The sequence below is a fragment of the Trichechus manatus genome, unplaced genomic scaffold (assembly GCF_000243295.1).
Source record: "Trichechus manatus latirostris isolate Lorelei unplaced genomic scaffold, TriManLat1.0 scaffold00014, whole genome shotgun sequence".
NCBI classification, from domain to species: domain Eukaryota; kingdom Metazoa; phylum Chordata; class Mammalia; order Sirenia; family Trichechidae; genus Trichechus; species Trichechus manatus.
In genome coordinates, this window is record NW_004443950.1 from 9,932,740 (window position 1) to 9,955,228 (window position 22,489).

General features: G+C 55.9%; 1 protein-coding gene across 5 annotated transcripts in view; it reads right to left on the reverse strand.

Moving 5' to 3' along the window:
* Positions 1 to 22,489, reverse strand: part of NDRG4 (NDRG family member 4) — a 32,030-nt gene that overhangs the window by 1,607 nt on the left and 7,934 nt on the right. For 2 of the 5 annotated variants that reach the window (XM_004371531.1, XM_004371533.2), the window contains exons 1-13: positions 10,056 to 10,076; positions 7,008 to 7,113; positions 6,670 to 6,790; positions 6,523 to 6,585; positions 6,269 to 6,329; positions 4,116 to 4,202; positions 3,893 to 3,949; positions 3,433 to 3,536; positions 2,535 to 2,591; positions 2,396 to 2,447; positions 1,323 to 1,370; positions 1,099 to 1,134; positions 931 to 982 (exon numbers count right to left, since the gene is read on the reverse strand). In XM_004371531.1, the coding sequence (XP_004371588.1) occupies positions 931 to 982; positions 1,099 to 1,134; positions 1,323 to 1,370; positions 2,396 to 2,447; positions 2,535 to 2,591; positions 3,433 to 3,536; positions 3,893 to 3,949; positions 4,116 to 4,202; positions 6,269 to 6,329; positions 6,523 to 6,585; positions 6,670 to 6,790; positions 7,008 to 7,113; positions 10,056 to 10,076 (865 nt within the window). Of the gene's footprint in view, positions 1 to 930; positions 983 to 1,098; positions 1,135 to 1,322; positions 1,371 to 2,395; positions 2,448 to 2,534; positions 2,592 to 3,432; positions 3,537 to 3,892; positions 3,950 to 4,115; positions 4,203 to 6,268; positions 6,330 to 6,522; positions 6,586 to 6,669; positions 6,791 to 7,007; positions 7,168 to 10,055; positions 10,176 to 14,267; positions 14,313 to 18,288; positions 18,384 to 22,489 lie in introns of those variants that run through there. The other 3 variants (XM_004371532.3, XM_023726760.1, XM_004371530.1) reach the window with 3 other exon arrangements.

A 22,489-nucleotide genomic window follows, 5' to 3' on the forward strand; every position in this document is an offset into this window, starting at 1 on the left:
CCGCGGAGCTCCAGCCATGCCTCATTATGGGCCTCAGACTCTCTTTGCCCCACTTCTCCAAAGAGGCTGCAGCCCCTGGGGGCCAGAGTGAATCTATGCTGGACATGCTCCCCCGCCTCCCCCACAGCCCTGCCCTTCCTGTCCTCCCAAAGTCACCCAAGCTCCAGAGGCTCAAGTCTGGAGGAGAAAAAAAAATTAAGGGCGAGAAGGTTTGCTTCCCAGTACAGGAGCCAGGGGTACGTGTGTGTTTTTTGGGGGGCATACGAGCAGTCTGGGAGTCTCCTCATCCCTCTACAAGGGGAAACTTGGGTAGGGAAAGGCAAGGAGAGGAGGCAAGAAGCCAGTTCCGTTCCATAGCCCCTATTACCTCAGGGTCCTCAGATATACCCCCCTCCCCAGGTTCTGCTGCCTTCAGCTCTCCTGACACCCAGATGGTCCCACCTGCCCTCCCTGGTCCCCATACTCCGAGTCTACTCCAGTGATGCCCTGAGCACCATCCAGCACCTGTGACAAAGGGCCTTCTCAGGTGCTACAGGCCCAGGAATGCCCCCGTGGCCCAACAGGAGTAAGTGCTGTGTCCCCTTGCAAGACCCAGCCCCACCTTTGGTCCTCCAGGGCTGGGAGACAAGCCCCCCACCAGGCCCAGCACTGCCACCAAAACAGCGTTCCAAACAGAGCTGGGCCCTGGGATGCTCAACTTACAACTTAGGTGGAGACACTCTAGTAGGTCACTGTGTGTCCTACACAAACACAGGAGTATGTGGCAAGAGTCAGCCAGCATCCTGGGCCCAGGTGACAAACAGTTCATATGCCCACAGGCTCCCAAGCGCCCCCAGACACCTGGGTACCACCCCCACCAGCATGACCCCCCCACCCGCACTCCTGAAGCCTGCCCCACCAGTCTCTGGGGTGGGGTGGGGGTATACTTACTGTAGCCCATGCCTTGCAGGAAGTATTTGAAGGCTTCTGTCAGCTTCCCAGGCTGCAAGAGGGTGGGACAGGGACATGCTTTGACTGGCTGCCTGGGGTTAGGAGGAGGTTGGAGGCTTCCCCCACTTCTGGCTACAGACACAAGGAAAGGAGGGCCAGGAGCCTCACCTGTGTGACCTGGGGGAGCCCTCCTGAGTCTGCCATCTGCAGGGGAGAGAGCGGGGTCAGCTGAGCAGGGGCCGCCCCACCCTGGCCCTCCCACACATGGACAGGCTCCCCTAACCAGACATACAATCCTGCTCCTGTCCTTGCCAAGGACCCCCAGGACAGACCCCTCGCTGAGGCTGGGCTCCTGGTGGGACATGGCCCAGGGCTGGGCAGGGGAGGCTTGCCTTTAGGAAGGTCGTGATGGTGGGATCCAGCTTAGAGTTGCACTCAACCTGGGGGCAAGAAGGCAGCTTCAGCAGAAAGCAAGGTCCCCTCTAGCCTGAGGGTGTGGGGTTGGGGGATCCCGGCCAGCCAGTTGCTAGGGTGGGTCCTAGACCCAGAGCTGTGGGGCTCTACTGGCACGGAGAGGGGAGTGTAGGGGAAGCAGACACAGACTTAGCCCCTAGGACCTGGGCAACGCTGCCCCACCCAGGCCAAGTCCCTGGAGGTCAGTTAGCAGCCCCCTGAGGGGCCCGAGAACACTGGGACTCCACTAACAAGTGCTGGCGGGGTGGGCGTGGGGCAGAGGCCGGGCAGTATCTGAAGGAGCCAGGGCCACCCTGGTGCAGTGGTCTGGGAAAGTGCCAGGGACCACAGGAAACAGAGCAGTGACCTGGGGAAGGTGCCAAGGGTCAGCAGGACACTCGGAGACCCCTGCCTGGGTCAAGATGGCCAGCACAGCCCACACTCCTGCTCTGCTGAGCCCTCTTCGAGTCACAAGGACGGTTTGGCAGTTTTCACACGTGGGGGCTGCCCTGGGCATCCTGGACCCCCACTTCTCCAGGTGTACTGAGGGGGACACGCCAGCCCAGGCTGCCTGCTCCCAGAGTCCAGCAGGAAAGGTGAGACATGGTCCCCAAACAGATGCAAGTGGTGGTCAGACAGGACCATGAACAACTTACCTCACAGTGAATAAATCACATTTTAAAGAAAAGACAGCTCTTAGCTCTGGTCTAAAGTGGGCAGAGGCTGCAGTGGGGGCTGCACTGCTGGGAAGGCAGGGGAGCAGGGGCCATAGGGTGGCCCAGCCCGGCCTCTGCCCCCCCATCTCCACACCTCCCTCACCTGAAGGATAGGGAGGGGGGACGCCAGTTGGTGACGTGTGGCAAGATGACAGAAAGTGGGATGAGAAGTCCACTGTGTAGTGCCTGTCCCCAAGGCTACCCCGGGCTGGGTCAGGAGGGGGCCCTGCTGGCCAGGGACGAATGACCCCCTTCCTCCTCCCCTCACGCGCAGTCAGGGCACAAGCCACACTCACCACCCCATCCTCCGCAGGTGCGTTATCTCCGACTACCAGCATCACAGGGCAGCTGCAGACAGAGGAGAAGGGGTGGCTGGTCTGGGCATGGGGTGGGGGGTCAAGGATGGGGCGGGCAGGAGGGTGTGGGGGCACTCACCGGAGGGTCCTGGCATTGGGCACTGTCCCAGGCCGGTTAATCTCCAGGTCTCTGCGGCTGTGGGGTCGGGGTGGGGACAGAGGCCGAGGTGGGCATCCCCAGGACTGAACCTCGGAGAGTGTCCCCGCACCTGACACCGCTGTATTTCAGCCATAACCCATCGCCACCCAATAACCAGTGTGGCCCAACATTCCCGGAGCCCCTGGGCTGGTCCCACCCAGAACCACAGAGCTGGCTGCAGATTCCAGTGTGTAAAGCAGGGAGACATGGACCTAGCCCTGCATACACAGGGGGCTCCCCTCGTCCCCGACTTCTTCCCAGACCCCCCAGTTCATGCCAGGTGGGGGTCCAGATCGCTCCCCATCGCCCTCAGAGCGCTCGTTGTGAGGGGCAGCGCCATCTGTGTTGTGGGATTTTCCACTGCCAGCCTGTCTCCCAGACACACAGGAGGGCAGGGCCAGGGTCTCTCTTGTTTGCCCTTGTTTCTCGGCACCACGCACAAGCAGGTGCTTAATAAATACTTGTCAGAGAAAGAGAAGGGAGGGTAGGTGGGGGAGTGTTGGCTGCCTGACTGCCCCCCTCCTGCAGAGAAGCCCCCAAAGGGGCGCTAAGGGACACAGCTGTTGACAGTGTTCCCCAGGGCTCCCAGCCAGCTGTCCCAAGAGAGCAGGAGTGGACAGAACCCTGTTTCCAGGCCCCACTCTGCCCCTCACGGGGCTGGGACAGTGACCCTGGGCGAGAAGTGAGCCCTCTTTGAGGCCTAATCTGCTCATCTACAAAGCGGGGGGGGGGAGGGGGGGCGAGGGGGGTGCTGTGGAGCTAGCCCTGCCTCCCGTGGTAGTGGCGGGGGCAAGAAGTTGACTGAGACCAGGTGCTGCCAATCCCGCCCGGCCCACACCTGTTGTATATGTTCCAGAAGAGCTGCAGGTTGGCCTGGTTCACCACGTTCCCAATCTGTTGCCGGTAGCTCTGCACCAACTCCGTGTTGTTCACCAGCTCCTCCTGGGCCCAGGGGAGTGGACAGAGGGACATGGGCTCGGAAGACTGGTGTGCGGGTGTCCCGGCCCTTGCTCTACCCTCGGGAGGGAGGGCACGCCTCGGGAGGGGCGGGCTCCCACCCCCATCTGCTCTTCTGACACCAGGGATGCACAGATGATAGCCAAGTACAGAGTGAGATGCCAGGGGCCAAATAACCATCTGCCTGGCTGCCAGGCATCCCTAGGAGTGGCTGCGACTGGGCAGACCCAGGCCTTTCAGCAGCTGCCCAAGGTTCCTGAGATGGAGCCAAGATCTCCAGCCTCGCCACCCTGCTCCTGTCTGAGGCTGGCCCAGATCTGCAGAAGCCCCCACCCCCTTACCTGGCTGAAGAGGTGGGATAGCACCGTGTCAGGTAAAGTGCTGGTCAGGCCGGAGAGCTGCAGGCCAAGGTGGAGGCCAGTGTGAGTACCCATCCCTCGCCCCCATCCCGTCCCATGGGCCCAGGGGAGTGGACAGAAGGACACAGGCTCAGAGGGCTGGTGTGTGGGTGTCACGACCCTTGCCCCACCTTTCTCCCATGGGCGGGGCCATGGCCATGCTCACTTTGGTGGCAGCCCAGTCGATCCAGCCTTTGCCATTGGGGTCGATGTTCATCAGCACCAGCCCCTCGACCAGGTCAGGGAAGATGAGCTGCAGTAAGAGGGAGGCAGGGCTGGGCGGGGTGGCGCACAGGGAGCCCCTATCTTCCCACCTAGAAAATGAGCTTTAAAAAGCTGGCCCTGCCGATCTCACAGGCGGCTGGGAGGGTCAAAGGCGACAGAAATGCTCTGCAAAGACTTCACGGTGCCATTGATAAGCCAACTGGCTACAGCTGAGAGCCCGCCTGCGTTACTGCTTCCAGATGCCCACGGCCTTGCTCCCCACCTTTGTTGTTGTTAGTTGCTGTCCAGTCAACTGGACTCATAGCAGTCCCTGGGTGGTGCAGTATGCACTTGCCTGCTAACCCAAAAGTTAGCGGTTTGAACCTACCCAGCAGTACCATGGAAGAAAGTCCTGGCAATCTGCTTCCATTAAGATATATGGCCAAGAAAACCCTATGGAGCAGGTCTATTCTGTAACACATGGCATCACCTCCCTCCCTCCCCTTAGCCTTTTAAAATTCTTTGCTTTGCTCAGAACCTACAACTATATCACTGTTTTCCACTGCTTTTGATATACCTTTATAAAACTGAGTATTACACATCTTAAATAGAACACCTTGTTACGTTTTGTAGATATTTTTTCTTTGCTCTTATAGAAAATGAAGCCCTAGTGATTGACATGAATTGGCCTTTTTACGGCTTGGTTACATTGTAACCAAACCCAAAACCAAACCCATTGCTGTCCAGTCGATTCCAACTTATAGCGACCCTATAAGACAGTGTAGAACTGTCCCATAGGATTTCCAAGGCTGTAATCTTTACGGAAGCGGATTGCCACATCTTTCTCCCACGGACTGGCTGGTGAGTTCAAACTGCTGAACTGCCAGGGCTCCTTGGACGTTGTAATACAGATCTGCATCTTCTGTTTAACTGCCCATGTTCAGAGGAAGACGGTAACATACATGCTATGCTAGAGTCATGCCAAGTTTGTCTGGGGTGGTAGGGAATGGTCTATAGTTAACAAAATAGTAATGTGTTTACAATTGGTGGTGCAGTGGTTAAAGCGATCAACTGCTAACCAAAAGGTCGGCAGTTCGAAACCACCAGCGGCTCTGCAGAAGAAAGATGGCAGTCTGCTTCCGTAGAGATTTACAGCCTTGGAAACCTTATGAGGTCTCTGTGAGTCAGAATCGACATGATGGCAGTGGATTTGGTTTTCTTTTAATTTATTTTTGTTGTTGAGAACATACACAGCAGAACATACACCAATTCAACAGTTTCTACACGTACCATTCAGTGGTTATATTCTTCCAGTTGTGCAACCATTCTCACCTGCCTTTTCTGAGTTGATCCTCCCCCATTAACATAAATTCACTGTCCCCCTAAGTTTCCTATCTAATCTTTCAAGTTACTGTTCTCAATTCGATCCCATATAGATAGATCTTAAAAGAATACAATGCTCAAGGCAGACATTCTTTACTAGTTAAGTTAAACTGCTGTTTGGTTTTAAGAAGACTTCAGGGGATATTTTTGGTTTAAGGTTTAAAGAATATCTCAGGGCAGTCGTTTGGGGTGTTCATCCTGCCTTGACAGCTCCAGAAAGTCTGGATTCCATACTTGGTCATTTGTTTTGATGAAAGAAATATTTTGAATCCTAAAAATTAAGTCTTTGTTTTTAAAGATGTTTTTCAAATATGACTTTCTTTAAATCTCACAAGCTTAATGTAAGTGTAATTCTGGGGTAAAAAAGTATTCCATGTTTAATTATTACCTTAGTGAAGGGCAATCCTTATTTAGTGGCTAGAGCAATTAGTTGTATAGTTTGTTGCTAATAGAAATTCTGGTTTTGAATAATGGTTAAGCAAGTTATAGTTTATAGTCTTCTGAGGAAATGTATGGAAGAAGCCATGTTTTCAAAAAAAGTTAATTTCCTTGGAGGAAAAACAGAAAAAAAGGACTCTTCCAAATGAAAAGGAAGTGGGGGTGGGGGGGGGAGGCGAAGAAGAAAGAGCAGGAAAATCTCCCTGTGGCCAAAGGGCTGCTCCCGGGGGAGACGGGCCCTGGGCCGGTGACGCAGTCTCCTGGGCAGGGCTGGGGGGCTGGTGCGGTACTCACTGCAAACTTGGCCAGAACATAGGCCCCAGCTCCCACTCCGATGCCAATCACGTACTTGAACCTGGTAGAGAGCGTGACTGGTAAACCTAGGGCTGGGGTGCCATTCCCCACGGATGCACCAGTCCCCCCCTCCGTGGGGCGGTATCACCCAGAGCAGGCCCCCCCGCAGCCCTCAGCTGGAGCCTGGTGGGTCCGTGGTGGTATTGTGTACACCATACTCCCCAGCAGAGGGACAGGGCTGGGCCAGGACTCACCCAAAATGCTGCACCACGCTGGGGAGCATGGCAGCCAGCTGCTCCATGGAGGGGAACTGGTACCTGCAGGCAGAGCAGGAGGTCAGGCCTCAGGGGCAGCTTGGGTGCAGAGCTGGGGAAAGACTAGGGGGGGCTTGGGGTACCTACCCCTGAGGAAACTGCGACGCCCCCACCTGCTGCCCTGGGGCGTCCACATGGCACACCACGAAGTGCTTGGTGATCTCCTGCATGTCCTCAAAGTTGAAGAAGGTGTTGAAGCACAGCTTGTCTGCAAAGACACATTTCTCGGCTGTGGCTGAGCAGAGCAGGGGCAGGAGGGGCTGAGAGGGCAGGCGAGGCAGAGGTGATCAACCTCATGGTCCAATGGGGAAACTGTGGCCCAGGTGGCTAAGGTTACAAAGGTGAGTTGTGGGTCCTGTGGGGAGTGGAGGGGAAGGCCTTACTGCTCCGGTGGACTCAAGGGCCAAGCAAGGCTGGGCACTTACGGTTGAGGCCCACGTCATGGTAGGTGAGGATGGCCGGGCGGTTCCCCTTAGGGGAGCCACGGATCACCACGTGCAGAAGGCCATAAGGCGTCTCGATGTCATGCTCCTGGAGGGGACAGACAGCGCTGGGCACTCTGGGCAGCCCCCACTCCTGGTTCTCCTGGGGAATGAGGCTGTGGGCTGTTGGGTCTGCGGTAGGCCCCATCTGGGGCATCCCATTCTTATCACCCAAGCAGCCCCCAGAGAGGACAGACCACATGCAGCAGCCCCCCCAGCCATGTCAGGAACAACATGAACTGGTCTGCGTGGAGAAGCACGGGGCCCCTCGCATGCCAGCCAGCCAGCCGTGCTATCCTAGCCCAGCGCTGCCCTTCACTCAGCCCTCAAGGGTCCAGTGAGGCCTGTTTTCTCCATCTTGCTGCAGCACCTTTGAGATAGCCTCCCCACTAACCCCTTCACCCCAGCCTGAACCTCGCTCCCACCTTGGTCCTCCCCAACTCAGAACCCTTCAAGTGCTCCCTGCTCCTAAAGGGGAATGGCCTCAATAGCCCTGGCTAGACTAATACTGGAAACCCTGGTGGCGTAGCAGTTAAGAATTTGGCTGTTAACCAAAGGTTGGCAGTTCAAAGCCACCAGGCGCTCCTTGGAAACCCTATGGGGCAGTTCTGCTCTGTCCTATAGAGTCACTATGAGTCAGAATCAACTCGATGGCAATGGGTTTAGGTTTTTTTTTGGTTTAGATCAATACCGGTTGCTGTCAAGTTGCCATGATTCCCACTCACGGCAACCCCGTGTGTGTCAGAGTAGAACTGGGCTCCACAGGGTTTTTAATGGCTGACTTTTCAGAAGTAGATCGCCAGGCCTTCTTCCGAGGCACCTCTGGGTAAACTCAGACTCCCAAATTTTCACTTAGCAGCTGAACAAGTTAACTGTTTGCACCACCCAGGCACTCCAGCCCCAGCTACAGTTCTTGGTAAACAGCTCCATGCCAGCCAAGCCCAACCCCCCACCACCAGACCCTCACACCTGTCCCTGGTTCCCACCTCTAAGCTCCTGCTCAGTTGGTCCTTCCACCTTGAATGCTCTTCCCCAAGGCCTCCCTTCAGGCAGGCCCGGGGTTAGAAACCCACCCGCTCCCCAAAGGCCTTCCCGGTACCCACTCTGGGATGTTCCTGTGTTCACACCCTTGGTTTTGCTACTTAGGGTCATTGGTCCATCAAGAAACAGTGGATCTGTAGGTTTGAATCCACTAGTGTGTGACTCTGAGCAGGGTACATCACTCCTCTGTGCCCTCACCTGGAGCCACCTCACGGGGACTTTGTGAGAACTAACCACATGAACAACGGACCACTGACCACTTGCTGGACACTTCTCTCATTTACTCCTCACATGGATCCAAGCCACAGAGAAGGAAACCGAGGCCAAGAAAGAAATGACTTGCCAAGGTCAAGCCCAGAGGGGGCAGGTGGGCTTTGCCAGGTGCCAGCCTCAGGGGCCAGGGGTATGGAGGCAGCCCCTCCACAGCCAGCTGTCCCTGCTGGGGGTCCATGCCGCATTCCCCCCTTTCTCTGGGCTCTGGAAGGCAGGAGGGGCGTCCTTGCCGGACAGCTGCAATGCGCTTCCTGTAGCATAAAAGGCAGTTCTCAGCGCAGACTCTCCGGGGTCAGTGACCCCAGGGCAGGCATGGGTGGGTGGGGCTTATGCCTGCCCTCCACTGCTGAGGAGGGCCGATGTCCCTGTTCAGCCCTGGTCCCAATCCCCCCCCCACCCCAACCCCGTGCAGAGCCTCAGCCGCAGTGATGGCCCCACTAAAGCTCAGTTCCCCTGGGACAGGAGGGGTTGGGCCTGGGCGCTAATCCCGTGTGGCCCAGTGACCTTGGCTAAACCCTCCGACCCTGGGAGAGCCCAGACCCAGCTTGGCCTGGTAGAACCCCCATCCCTCCGGCTGTTGCTCACAGTGGGGCCCCCCTTCGGGCTGCAGCCCGACACGCTCTGAGCTTCCCAAACCTCGAGGCCAAGCGCTCCTATTGGCTTCGGGTGACGTCAGAGCCCCTCCCTCCAGGTGGGCGCCAACGGGAGGCACTGCGGCAGTGAGGGAGGGGGCTCTGACGTCCCTGTCGGCCAGCCGTCTCCCCTCGCCCGTGACCTTGAGGGCTGCACAGCCCTCGGGGCGGGAGAGATTGGGGAGCCGGTACGGTAGGGGGCTGATTCTTGCCGTCAACTGCATCAATAATTCAGGGGACGGGTCTGCGCGGGCGGTAGGCACTGACGTCGTCGCCTCGGAGCGGGCGATCGATCCCACAGTCTGCGGACCAGGCAGGCGGGGTGGGGAGTCTGCCCTTGCCTCTTCCCTCCATGAGGGTGAAGGGTCCTGTGCACCTGGCTGCCCCAGGGGATGGGAAGGGGCGCCTGGCACCCACCTGGCACCACAAGCCTGTTGGGCTCAAAGATCCAGCGTTGCCCTCTCCCACCCACGAAATAAGGCAACCCTTTCTCATCCCTCCCCCGCAGGGACCCCTGCCTGCGGGCAGCCGTTTGCGGTGGCCATGGCTGAGACTTCCCTTCCATCTGCCTGGATGGCACTGAAATGCCTGGGGACCACGGAGAACCTCGCACGTAGCTCTTAAGGAAGAAAGAGGCTGCCTGTCCTTCGGTGCTAATCCAAACAACGAAGACACCCCCCTACCAACAAACACGGGCAGGAGGGCAGCCGCCTGCAGACACCCTCGGACACTAGCCCGCAGGGGGAACCCTGCCTCGGGGTTCAGGCAGAAGTCACACGCCAGGGTATGTGCACACACTGACATGCCTATAGGAGACCCTCGGGGCCACACGCCCAAGTCCCAGACAGGGGGCATCCGTCTCTGCAGAGATGTCACCTGACTCTGCCCTTTCCCTAGGCCCTGGCTGTCCTAACCACTCCTGCGGACCAGGGAGCCTGAGCCCTCCGCATTGCCTCAGTAACCCCGGCGGTGGGGCAACTGCAGGACCAGCACGCCAGACATGGGACCGAGGGGTGCCCTTCCTTCCGGGCCCAGCCACACTCACCCCGTCCCAGCACTCCGGCATCTTGCGGAGGGAGGCGGCCCCGACTCGACCAGGAGGGACAAACAAAAGCCTGAGTCACTCCGCGGGAGGGGCAGCTCGGGCGGAGAGGGTCGGCTCTGTGATGGGGCCCCGCTCTCGGGACATTTATACTCAGATCCTGGCCCGGCTGAGGCTGGCCCATCCTCCCCGCGGGCCTCCTGAGCAGCCACTTGCTCGCCCCAAGCCCCCGCTCCCAGATTGGCTGTTGGGAGTCAAATCGGGCTCCAATTGGCTTCCGAGGTCCTTGCTCCCCCTAGCCCTGCTGCTGCTGCTCCCGCCCCCAGCAACACATAATCCTGGACAGTCCCGTCGTCTCTCCCACCCCCAGCAAGCACCGGCAGCTGCCGCTGCACACGGGGTCCTAGGAACACAGGTGCAGGCCACACACACAGGCATGTCCCAATACACAGTGTCAGGCACACAGGAGCCGCTCACAGACGTGCACACCAGTGCAGGGCACAGCAGGACACACAGATATGCCTTAGATGGGTACAGCCCTTGACCCATGCCCGGGGTCCCAACCTCCTGGGGACCACCCAGCATCCCCACGAGGAAGGCCTGGAGAGTGACTGCTGTTTGGGGCACCCAAGGTAGTGGCCCTGCTTCAAGGGGACAGCTCCTCCCCTAGGCAGCTCCCCCCTGCCCACATGTATGCCCAATGCCTGCCCACTCTGCTGTGGGGGTTTTGGGCCAGGGGGTCTGGACTGCAGGGCCAGGGGCACGGAGGGGCATCCTCATCCGGCTGCAAGGAGAAGAGGGCTCAGGACGCAGCCTGTCGCAGCTGACATGCCCACCCCTTCCCGGGGCCTGTAGGCTTGGCTCCCAGGCCTCTGGGGCGCAGGATCCATGAGGCTCCTGGGCAGCGAGGATCTGGGGAGGTGAGCTGGTCAGCAGCACGTGGGTAGAGCTAACAGAGAGAAGGCGGTGGGGAAAGAGGCAGAGGGGAGGAAATGGGCCAGGGAGGTGAGCAAGGGAGGGAGCCCAAGGGCTGAGAAAAGCAGAGCGACAGAGAGAAGGCGGGGTGCTGGGTGCCTCTGCCCCCATTCTGTCTCTCTGGAGTGGAAACACACCATGTGCCCCAGCCTGCACTGACAGCCCTGCACGCTGGCTGGCGGCCCTGGAGGAAGGAGGTGGGCTCCCGCATCTGGGCGCCTGATGACCTGGTCAAAACCTGCCGGGTATGCTATTCCTGGCCGTACCCCTGCCTTGGGGGTGAGGCACAACTGCCCCTTCCCCATCTCTGCCGTCTTGCTCTGGAGGCCTGGGCAGAGTGCTTGGCCGTGTGCCCCACCCGCAGGTAGCCAGGGTGACCCCCGGACCTCACGTTCTGGCCACACTCTGTTCCCTGCAGCCACCCTGGCACAGGAAGAGGCTCGGACATCTGGGGCAGCCTGTAAAGGCACAGCCCTGTCCTCTGCCCCTGCTGCCAAGTTGTTCCATGTGCCTCTCAAAGGAAGGGGCAAGGGGTGGCGTCCCACCTGTGTAAGGGATCAGGCCAGGAAGAGTAAAGCTTTCTGCCAGCAAGCCCTGCTTGCTTCCCCCAGCCCCCATGTAACCTATGCTCACTCCAACCTCTGACCTCCTTCCCTCTGACCCAGGTGAGAAACTGACCTCCGACACTGCCCACTCCAAGCCAAGGCTCCCCATTTCTGCCCAGCTCACTGGCTTCAAATCACACAGACCTGGGTATAAGTACTGGCTCCCCCTCTGACCGGGTGACCTTGGGCAAGTTTTTAACCTCTCCGTGCCTCAGGCTCCTCAACTGTAAAAGACTAGTGTTGTCCTCACAGTGTTGCCATGAGGATGAAAAACCCCCGCATCAATTGCTCCAGACGACCTGAGGCCCTGCCCAGCCCTGGCAGGGGAGAAATGGGACATCTGTGTTGCGTCTTCCCTGGAGTTGTGCAGTGTTGTGGTCACACGAGGCAGGTTCAGGTCCTGCTCCCTCCCACATGGTGATTAAAAGCAGGGCTGTGGAGCCAGCCAGACCCAGGTACCAGCCATAGCTATGACCTTGGGCAAGTCACTCAACCTCTCTGAGCCCTCCGTATCTGTAGATGGAAGAAACAGCAATGCCTACTGCACAGGTAGCTGTAAGGATAAGACACGTAATCCTCACAAGCCTATGAGAAAGGACAATCAAATACAGACGAGGAAACTGAGGCACAGAGAGGTTAAGTAATTTTCCCACTCAGCTAGTAAGGGGCTGAGATTACATTATTGAGAGTGGCAAACACTTACCAGAATGTCTCCCACGTGCCAGGCTCTACTCAAGCGCCTTACACGTTATCTTACGTTATCTTTTTAATACCCATTTTACAGATGAACAAACTGAGGCACAGAGAGGCTAGGTAACCTGCCCAATGTCACACAGCTAGTGAGCCAGGAGCACCCTATGCTCTGGTGGCCACTAGCCTGTACTGCCTCTCTGGACATGGCTGCCGTATGCCAAGTGTCTGAGTGCTCAGCCTGCAGGCAGCATCCCCAACCTTCAAAAACACACAAGTGAGGTCTGAGCTCCTTGTCTCACTGCACAAATGAGGTAGCTGAGGTGGAGTGACTTGTCCTCGACGTCATGTGGCCAGTAAGCAGAGAGCCAGGACCTGGATGCAGGTCTGTCTGGCTCTCGCTTATCCTTGCCTGGACCCACTGAGGCAAGGAGCAGTGACTGCCTGCTCCTGTGAAATGGGATGAAAACTCTCCCAGGCCTCCACCTACACATCAGCCAAACTTGTGGCTGCTTTGCAAAAAAAAAGGAGACTCTGGCATGGACAAGAGGTGCCTTTTAACACATGCTGCCCTTTACCAGGGGAAGGGTCTGAGAATCGGGGTCCCACACACCATGAGCACTACCCTGGGCGTGGGCCCAGCACCCAACGTAAAGGACTCAGTCTGCTGGGGTGGTTGCTTTTCAGAGGGCTCCCTGGGCAGAGGGGGCAGCTTCAAAGCAGTAGACCCAGCATGCAGGGGTGCAGCAGGGGCCTCTTCCATGACCCCGGAACCACCCCCCCAACACCTGCAGCAGGTGTGTGTTTGTTGGGGGCTGGCAGGAAACCCCCCTCAGCCACCCTTGCCATGGGGACGGTGCGTCAGGGCAGCGTCCCCTCCTGCATGGCCTGTTTGCTTACACCTCTTGCCCTTGTTTGGGCCTGCTCTGATCTCCGCTGCCTACCAGCCTGGACCATCTCCACCGCGTGCCTCCCATCCCTCCTCCTGGACTCCCACTCCTTCCCCACCTCCCTGTCCCCATTCTTCCTCTGTGTCTGGAGATGGCGCTCCAGGGATCTGAGCATGTGCACATTTGACTGCACTGAAGGCTCCCCTGACGTCCTTGAAGGGGTGCGTGACCAAGGACCAATGCACAGGCAGATCGATCCTCACTGCAGAGCTGCTGGCCCCGGGGAGGAGCATCAGACAGCCCCGCCTGCCACGTCACCAGACCACGAGGCTGGTGCTGTCACGGGACTTGGGAACTGGCCCAAATTGAGGTCAGGCCCCGACCAGGGCACTGGCCTGGGAGCTGTTCCATCTAGCCAAGAGGAAGGTCCCAGAAGGGTCTGTGTTTGCTCAGTAGGTTTTGACAATCATGGGGCCCCAGCACCCGGCAAAACTCCCAGTGTGAGTCACACTCCTCTTCTGCCTACAGATAACAGATGTCTGCAGCCAGACAATTCCAGAGACCTGGAAATAAATGGCCACTCTGGGTCTCAAAGGGGAGAAATGGTGGGCCTGGTGAGCAAGAGCATTGTGTGCACGAATAAAAACAAGATTTTGGTTTTCACAGAGACTGTGGCATCAAACGAAGGAGGACATGGTTGTCCAGGCAACAGCTGCCATGGAGACAGGAGCTATTTCTGAGCATCAGGCTGGCTTTCATTGGTGGAAAATGCTGATTCAGATCACAACATCCCTCACTCCCTTCTCTGTCCCCATCTTTCTCCTTTCCCCAATGTCCTGTTCAAGGAGGAAGGACAAGCCAGACCGCCTCAGGCAACTCTCCACTGGGCAGGGGGCAGGCAGAGCTGCTCTGAGTAGTCGGGGTGGTCCCGGGGGCCACTCTGGGATGGGGCGCACATAAGGGCTATAATAACCCTTCTCTGGGACCAGGCCAGGCGGTGGGGGACCGGCCAGCTGTAGTCCCACATCTCAGGAGGCTAAACGGTGGTGACCTACCTTCCAGTCTGTGTCCACAGTCAAGAGGAAGGCATCCGAGTTCTCCTGTGGGAAGGCAGATAGACGGGGCAGAGTCAGGCCCCACTGGCCTGGGAGCCCACAGGGCTCTGTCTCGAGTGGACATGATTTCTGTTCCCTGGAGTATGTTGTTGTTGGGTGCCACTGAGTTGATTTCAACTCATAACAACCCATGTGACAGAGCAGAACTGCCCCTTAGGGTTTTCTTGGCTGTAATCTTTATAGCAGCAGATTGCCAGGTCTCTCTCGCATGGAGCCACTGGGTGGGTTAGAACGGCCAACCTTCCAGCTAGTAGTGCCAAGTGCTTAACCGCTGCACCACCCAGAATAGATAATTCAGTTCCCTGGTCTATCTTAGGAGCCCTGGGGATGCAGTGTTTAAGAGCTTATCTGCTAACCGAAAGGTCAGCAGTTTGAATCCACCAGCTGCTCCTTGGAAACCCTATGGGCAGTTCTACTCTGTTCTGTAGGGTCACTATGAGTCCAAATTGACTCGACAGCCGCGTGTGAGTCTGTCTTAATAAGAGCAACCAAGGGTTTACAAAGGGCCAGGCAGGGAGGTATTAAGTCTTTGGCAGATGAGCCCCTAAGCAGCTGCTAACACTGATTTTACTTATTAATTTAAAATGTGAAGATTTCCTTTTCACAGGTGAGAAAGGTAAGGCTCAGAAAGGCTGAGTCACAGGCTCAAAAGCAGTGGGATCTCTGACTCCAATGCCTTGCTCTTTGTCACGGCCCTGCTGCCCCCCCCGCCCCCCCCCGACATGGTTTTCATGGTCTGACCATCGAGGCACAGGGCAGAGGCAGGGAAGGAACATTTGATGATTTATGGGCAGTCCTGACAGAAGAAAGTTACGATCACACCCGTTTTAGGGATGGGGAAGCTGAGGTCCACACAGGAAGGGAGTTAACGAGGACGCTTTTCTAATCTGGGCCAGTGGCAGTGGCAGCTGCTCCATCCACACGTCCCCTCCTGCCTTTCCTGACCTGCCTGCTTCATGCTCTCATAGCACAGAGGTCTGAGTTTACACTGCCTGGGTGGTTTCCACTGAGCGGGGTGGGCCTTTGATTAGTGGAACCAAGTCTGGTTCTGCCCTCAGCAGAAGGTGATGTGGCTGGGGGGAAGGGATGGGGGCTGGTTATGAACCCTTGCACAATGGGGCTGGGGAAGGAGACGTGGGAGATTTTTACACTCGAGACACTAAGGGGGCAATTATCTCAGAGGAGTCAAGAGGAGGCAGTTTTGTTAAAAACACACTCAGACAAAGAGGATGAGGCAGATAATGATGGGGTACGCTGTGTGCCCTCAGGGTGCTGGGGGGCGCCAGGAGATTTGGGGGGCTGCGAAAGCAGCAGGACCAGTAAAACAAAGACACCACAGAGCAATACAAGCCAGTTCAGAGACCCGGAGGTCCAGGAGGAGATGAGTTATAAACTCAGGGATAACGGCAGGAGGGAAGGCCCAGCTAAGAGGAGCTGGCCAGGCACAGGAGGGGCCATGGGAGGCCGAGCGGGGGGTGCCGGGGTGGGAGAACGAGCAGCAGCTCCCCCACAGAGTCCTGGACAGCCCTGGCATTCGAGTCTTCAAAGGCAAGAAAGTCTAAAGTGACCGCAGGGATGGGGGTGACCATGCGGAAGGATTCACCCCTCTCCGGAAGATTTAAAAAGTGAAGCCGACAGCCCCATTCACGCACTGCAGGCGGAAAAGGAGAATTCACCTGAGGGTGTCTCAGCTCGGAACGAGCACACCAAACAGCTCTTGAAGGCTGAGTCCAGAGGCCTGTGCTAGCTTGTCACCAATACCTGGGAAGACCGAGCTGGGGAGCACCGAGGGTTGTCGTCAGGGTTGGGGACAGGGCTTTTAATGCACTTTTGGAATAGAAGGACATGACCAGGTCCACTGCATGGGACTTGTGCTGACTAAGAGAGAAACTGGGCCAGGGATTCGAGGCCTCCAGCAGGGGACTGAAACGCACACCCTCACGCAAGGCAGGAACACTGTGGTGGCAATCACTGGCCATGGCGGCAGGTGGACGAAGTTTGATCTCAGCCCCCAACCAAGGCAGAAGCAGAAAGAATGCAGCACCCCCATGAAAAGGTGGGAGCATGTCCCTCAAGTCAGGGAGGGAGGGAGGGGGCAACAACGGGCTGGCCAGACTGGACAGAGACAGGGTGTGGGGCCACCCTGGCAGGGATATCTCTTGGGGTGCCCACTGCTGAGATGACAGGAACAAGTGGTACCAGGCTAACATGCCCTCATGTACCACAGGGCCTGGTCAGGACCACAGATGCACCCCCATCCCAGCAGGCAAACCCTCCATGAGGGCTGTAATGGAACCCCGCACTTCAGCCCTTGTGACAGAAGGTTCCCTGAGGACCACCATTGCCCCACCAGGCCCTCCCAAGAGAGTTGGTGTCTGTTCACACACCTCAAAAGATTGATTGTGGGGAAAAGGGGATTTCCAGAAAGTTTTGAGAAACGTCTTTCTTTTGAGCTGGATCACAACTTGTGGCTTCCACCCAGTCCAAGCCTTTACTGAGAGCCTACTATGTACAAGGCAGTGTGCTAAGTGCTGGGGAGACGGGGACCACACAGACAAGATCCCTACTCCCAGGAGCCTGGGGGGGTAGGGTGGGGAGCTGGGCTGGGTCAGACAAGGAGCCAGGCCTGCAAATTTCTGGGGCTAGAATATTCCAGCCTGGGAATATGATGGGCATGGTCGAGGACCAGCAGCCAGCCAGGGACAATGGAGAGGGGTGAGCCAGGGGAAAGCATGGGAGAGGGGTGCAGACTGCACCCAGGCCCCAGGAAGGCTGTGGCTGAGTGAGGTGGCAGCACGGCACTGATGACATTCCAGCAGAGCAGTGACACTCTGTACTTTGAAGGCTTGTGAAGAACAAGGGCAGAAGCAAGGAGGCCAGTGAGGAGGCCCCTGCAAACATCCGGGACCTGGGAAGGAATGGAATGGTAACAAAGGGCCCTGCAAAGTGTCCCCTGGCCACTCCTGGGGAGGGGCTGCCCTCCAATATTCCGGGTCTTGTGAGTTAACTAAGTCCTGCCTTAAAGATACGGCTGTAGCCTTCTTGGGGACAGGACAGCTGGCCTCATGTGGCCAGATCCCCTGAATCCCTGGCTTGTTGCTCAGAGCCCAATACTTGCTGCTTGGTGGCCCTTGGGCTCACCTTCTGGTGGGAAGCTGGGGGCGGCTCGGGGGAGCCTGAAGAGGGCAAAGAGCTTCCTGAAGATTCCAGGGACTGGGCTCCCAGCTTTCCCCTCTGTAAATGAGGAAGGGCAGGAATAGCATAACCAGCTGGCACCCCCAGCCCTGACACCCCAGAATTCTGAGGTGTGGGCCCACAGCCTCTCCTGGCAGGGAGGTTTGTGTCACAGTTCCCAGTATGATGGAACAGGGAGAGTGTGCCAGCCAAGCGTGGGTAGAAATCTGGAATCGAACGCCTGGTCCCCAGACAGAGGGGACTTTGGTGACTTAGTAACCCCTGATGGTCTCAGTTCCACTGCCCCAGGTGGTACTGTTGGTAATACAAGCCCTCAAACCTCAGAAGCTTGTGAGGAAAAGACAAAAAAGCAAGCAGAAAGGGGAGCACCAGGGGCATCCCTGCCCAGTGGTTACTGCCTGGGGCTGTAGGCCACCCAGAACCAGAGGCTGGGTACAGCCTCATTCCCTGCTAGCTGTGTGGCCTTGGCCAAGTCAGATGCCCTTTCTGTGCCTGTTTTCTCATCACCAACTTTTCTCATCCACACAGGTAGCTGAAGCCACAGTGAGGTTGGCTTGATCTTAACAGAGTGGACACTCAGGCCAGCAGGAAGGCAGGGACAAAGCCTGTGAGGGTAGTGTAAGGATTCCGGGCACGTGGCACTTGGCTAGTCCCCATGGAGCGTCAGCTCTAGTTACTATCGTCATGACTGGAGGAAAGACGCGAGGTTTCCTTCTTGGCCACCAGGTGGCGCCCTCGGCCCCAGGACCGAGAAGGAGCGACTCACCACCTCGGAGGCGTCCTGGCCCCGGAGCAGGGGCTTCTCTTCGGGGAATCGCAGCTCCTGCAGCCCCGCCATGGTCACGTCGTGGAGCAGCAGCCCTGGGGAGGGAGGGCGAGGAAGAAGGTTGGGGCCTGCTGCGGCGGGGACGCCCAGGGGGAAGGACAAGGCTGGGGCTGCGGCACTTGGGGCACCACACTGACTGTCCACCCCCAGCACCCCAAGCGCTGGCCCATTAGGAGCGCTACTCCCAGGGAACCGAGGGCTCCTTCTGCAACACCGGCTGACTTGGCTCTGCGGACGCCATTCTTTTATTTGCTCTTCAAAATTAAAACATATTTCAAAAAAATAGAAAAAAGCAACACATGATCCTGACTCAAAGCAACCGTTTAGGGGAGGATAAAAGTGCCGCCATAGAGTTTCTTCATGGAAATCTTCATGGAAGCCGACTGCCACATCTTTCTGCTGGAGGGTTCAAATTGCCCACCTTTCAGTTAGCAACCGAGCACTTAACCACTGTGCTACCGGGGCTGCTCCCGCAAAGATTACAGCCTAGAAGACACTATGGGGCAGTTCTGCTCGGTCACACGGGGTCACTATAAGCTTAAAACAACAACAGTGGCCGAGGAAGGAAGCCAGAGAGGGACTCAGGACCCTAATTCCTCTAAGACTGGCTCTGCAGCCCTCACTTGGATTTCAGGATGGCATAGACTGTGATGAACCAAGAGAAACGAGGCAAGGACATGGCCTGGAAATTCATAAAAGGACTACAATCAGCAAACAAACATGGAAAAAATCTTCAAGCTCACTAGATGGAGCCGGCCAAGTTTTCAGTGTCGGCAATGCATCAAAACCAGCACTTTCCTATGTGGTTTATGGGTGTATAAATTAAGGGCAGCTTTGCAAAACGAGTCAAAATTGTTTAAAGGATTCACACTCTTGGACTCAGCAATCCCCTCTCTGTGGGAAATTTCCCAAGAAGACCATCAGAGAGGGCACTCAATGACTTACTTACAAGAAGGCTCACCACGATGCTGTTTATAATAGAGAAAAACGGGAAGCAACTAAATGTCCATTGGTAGGAGTCCCTGAGTGGCACAAAAGGTTAAGGTTGGCAGTCTGAACCCACCCAGAGGCACCTCAGAAGACAGGCCTGGCAATCTCCTTTTGAAAGGTCATAGCCTTGAAAACCCTACGGGGCAGTTCTACTCTGCACACATGGGGTCGCCACGAGTCAGAATCAACTCCATGGCAACTAACAACAAGGAACTAGATAAATAAGTTATGGGCCAATAACTTGTAAAAGGTTCTTTAATATGGGAAAATGCTTATGGCATAATAAATAGAAAAAGCAATTAAAGAACAGAAATATAGTATTATCCCAATTTTGAAATATAAATATGAATAGTCCCACAACAAAAGCCCGGGAGAACATACATCAAAAAGTTAACAAGAGTGATCACTGGGTAGTGGACTGAAAATTAGCATCTATAATAAGCAATCAGGAAAAAAAATTTTTTAACTATTTGCTTGGAGAACAACAGCAATTCCTCATTTTTGGAATGCATTTCAAAGCTCACAAAATGCTTTCTTGTGCTATTTTATTTCACCCTGATAACACGCGAGATGAGGAAGCCAAAGCTTACAAGGGTTCAGTGCCTTGCCCAGACAGGGCAAGGACTCGAAATGGCTCTTCGGAACACTAGGCCAGTACTCATTCTATACACCACAGCTGCCTGGCCTGGAAGGGTGGGTTCCTTCCTACTTCCTTGCTCTCCTTCCTTCCTTCCCTTTCTCCTTCCCTCCCTCCCTCCCTTTCTTCCTTCTTTCTCTTCCCTCCCTTCCTTTCCTTCCCTTTCTCCTTCCCTCCCTCCCTCCTTCCTCCCTTCCTCCTTTCTTGCTTCCTTCTTCTCAACTTTATTTCCAGGCTTTCTAAAGGGTAAAGCTCTCAGACTTTCCCTTCTGCCCTGAAAGGCCAACAATCTCTACCAGCTGGTTGGTCAGAAGAAACCCCCCCAACCCCACCCCACTCTCCTCTGCTCCTTCTGCTTCTTCCTGTGGATGGGCCAGGGATCTGGGGAGTCTGTGCCATGGTTGTCCAGCAACCAGGGGACACAAGGCCTCTGGATGGACAGCCATTCCTGCACTGGGGCAGCCGCTGTGAGACCAGGTTGCAGCTCCCAGCCTTCCCTGGCCTTCTTTCCTTCCCAGAAGAAGCAGGGAGACTTAGACTTTCAGAGTGTTCCAAAGACCAAAACAAAAAAACAAACCCAAAAACCCGTTGCTAGAGTCAATTCCCACTCATGGTGACCTCATGTGTTACAGAGTAGAACTGTTCCATAGGGTTTTCTTGGCTGTAATCTTTATGGAAGCAGATCACCAGGCCTTTCTTCCGTGGCTACTGGGTATGTTAGAACCGCCAATCTTTAGTAATCAAGTACAATCCGTTCACACCACCCAAGGACCTTGTAACAAAAGCAGTGCCTCATAAAAGCATGGTGGTCCCCGCTGGAGGCTAGTTTGGGATTCATGCGTGTTGGGATCAGGCTAGGAGCTGCTGGCCACCCAGGCCTCATGGAAGAGCCCCCTGGGAGAGCACCTGTCCACAGCCCAAGGAGGCGGGCCAGGGAGGCCAGGGCCCAGGCGCCAGGTCGCAGCACTGCCAGGTTCTCCTGGAGCACTCTGTTTCCAGTGGTTTCTGGGGAAAGTAGCTAACACAATGCAGATGGGTTGTATTTTTAGCGAGGCCTCCTCACTCCTCTCCCACCCTTTCTCTTCCACCCTTCTGATGTGTGCACACTCACCCGTCCATCCCGGTGGGGTGCTGGAAATAGGGCCCCCACCTTGGAAAACTCTTCCCCCAACAGGACTTTTTTTAGCTGCTGCCTCCCTCGACACCCAACTCAATTAGACGCTTGGCAGCACCGGGGTGTCCCCGCCCTCACCCAGGCCTGTTATGAAACCACCCTGGAGACCATTGTCCCCAAGGACTGTGCTATTAAAAGGGCTGAGAGTGGGCAGTGCAGGGACAGATGGCCTGTGATGCAGGGGATCCGGGGACCCGGCTCTGTGTCAGCCTGTGAAACACAGAGACGGCCAGGTCCCAGTATGGTGATGTGGGGCTCCAGGATAAAGGGGCCAGAGTGGACATTCCCACAGGACGGTGTCAGAGAAGTTTCTTCCTAAGAAAGTTATGATTGAAAAAAAAAAGCAGCTAGATGATAAGGTAAAAGAAAATGAGGCTCCTATTAACCTCCCATGGTGTCCCCGGGTGGCGCAAATGGTTAAGCACCCGACGACTAGCTGAAAGGATGGTAGTTCAAACCCACCTGGAGAAGCCTCGGAAGGCAGGCCTGGCGATCTGCTTCTGAAAGGTCACAGCCTTGAAAACCTTATGGAACCCAGTTCTGCTCTGCACACATGGAGGTGAAGGTGCCATGAGTGGAAATCAACTCCACAGCAACTAACCTCAACCTCCCACAAAGGAAGCCTGGTTAAGGTCTGTAAGGGGTTAAGTGGCTCAGAGCGGAGTGGGGTGGGTGACCCCCGGAGTCTATGAAGCAACAGAGAGGGCCCTTTTCACTCTGCCATTTTTTCTCCTTCATTTTTTTCCCTCTTGATTCCTTATTCCCTGAAGGCAGCAGGAATGTTAGAGCCATGTGGGCTTAAGATGAATTTCAACTCTTCCACTTATTAGTGGTTTGGACTTGAGTCATTGAAACCATGGCCAGTATTTGTTTTATCGCACTCCCTGCCTGGCTTTATTTCCGGCAAATCACGAAAAAGATTCCTTATCAATAAAATGGAAGTACTAGCCTTCCTCTGCCCACCTCAGAAAGCGCTGAGGTACAGCAGAGATGGTAGATATGAACAGGACTTTTAAGAGGAAGATCTTGTACATGTTTAAATGGCACGAAAATAATTGACTAGAGGTGATCAAGTCTCCTTACCTCCCCTTGCCTACTTAAGAAAACTTTGTGGTTAAATAAATTATGGAACATTTACATCCTGGAGTACCACGCAGGTATTTAAAAATGAGGCAGTTCCACTTAAATAGATAGGGAAAGTATTCTGAAGTATGCAGTTAAGAGAAAAAGGCATGTCACAGAATAATAATAATAAGCAACCCCATTTATGCAAAAAATATGCACTGAACAGGCATATATATTTGAAAATTCAAAGAAAAAGTCCTCAAGTGATTCAGGGT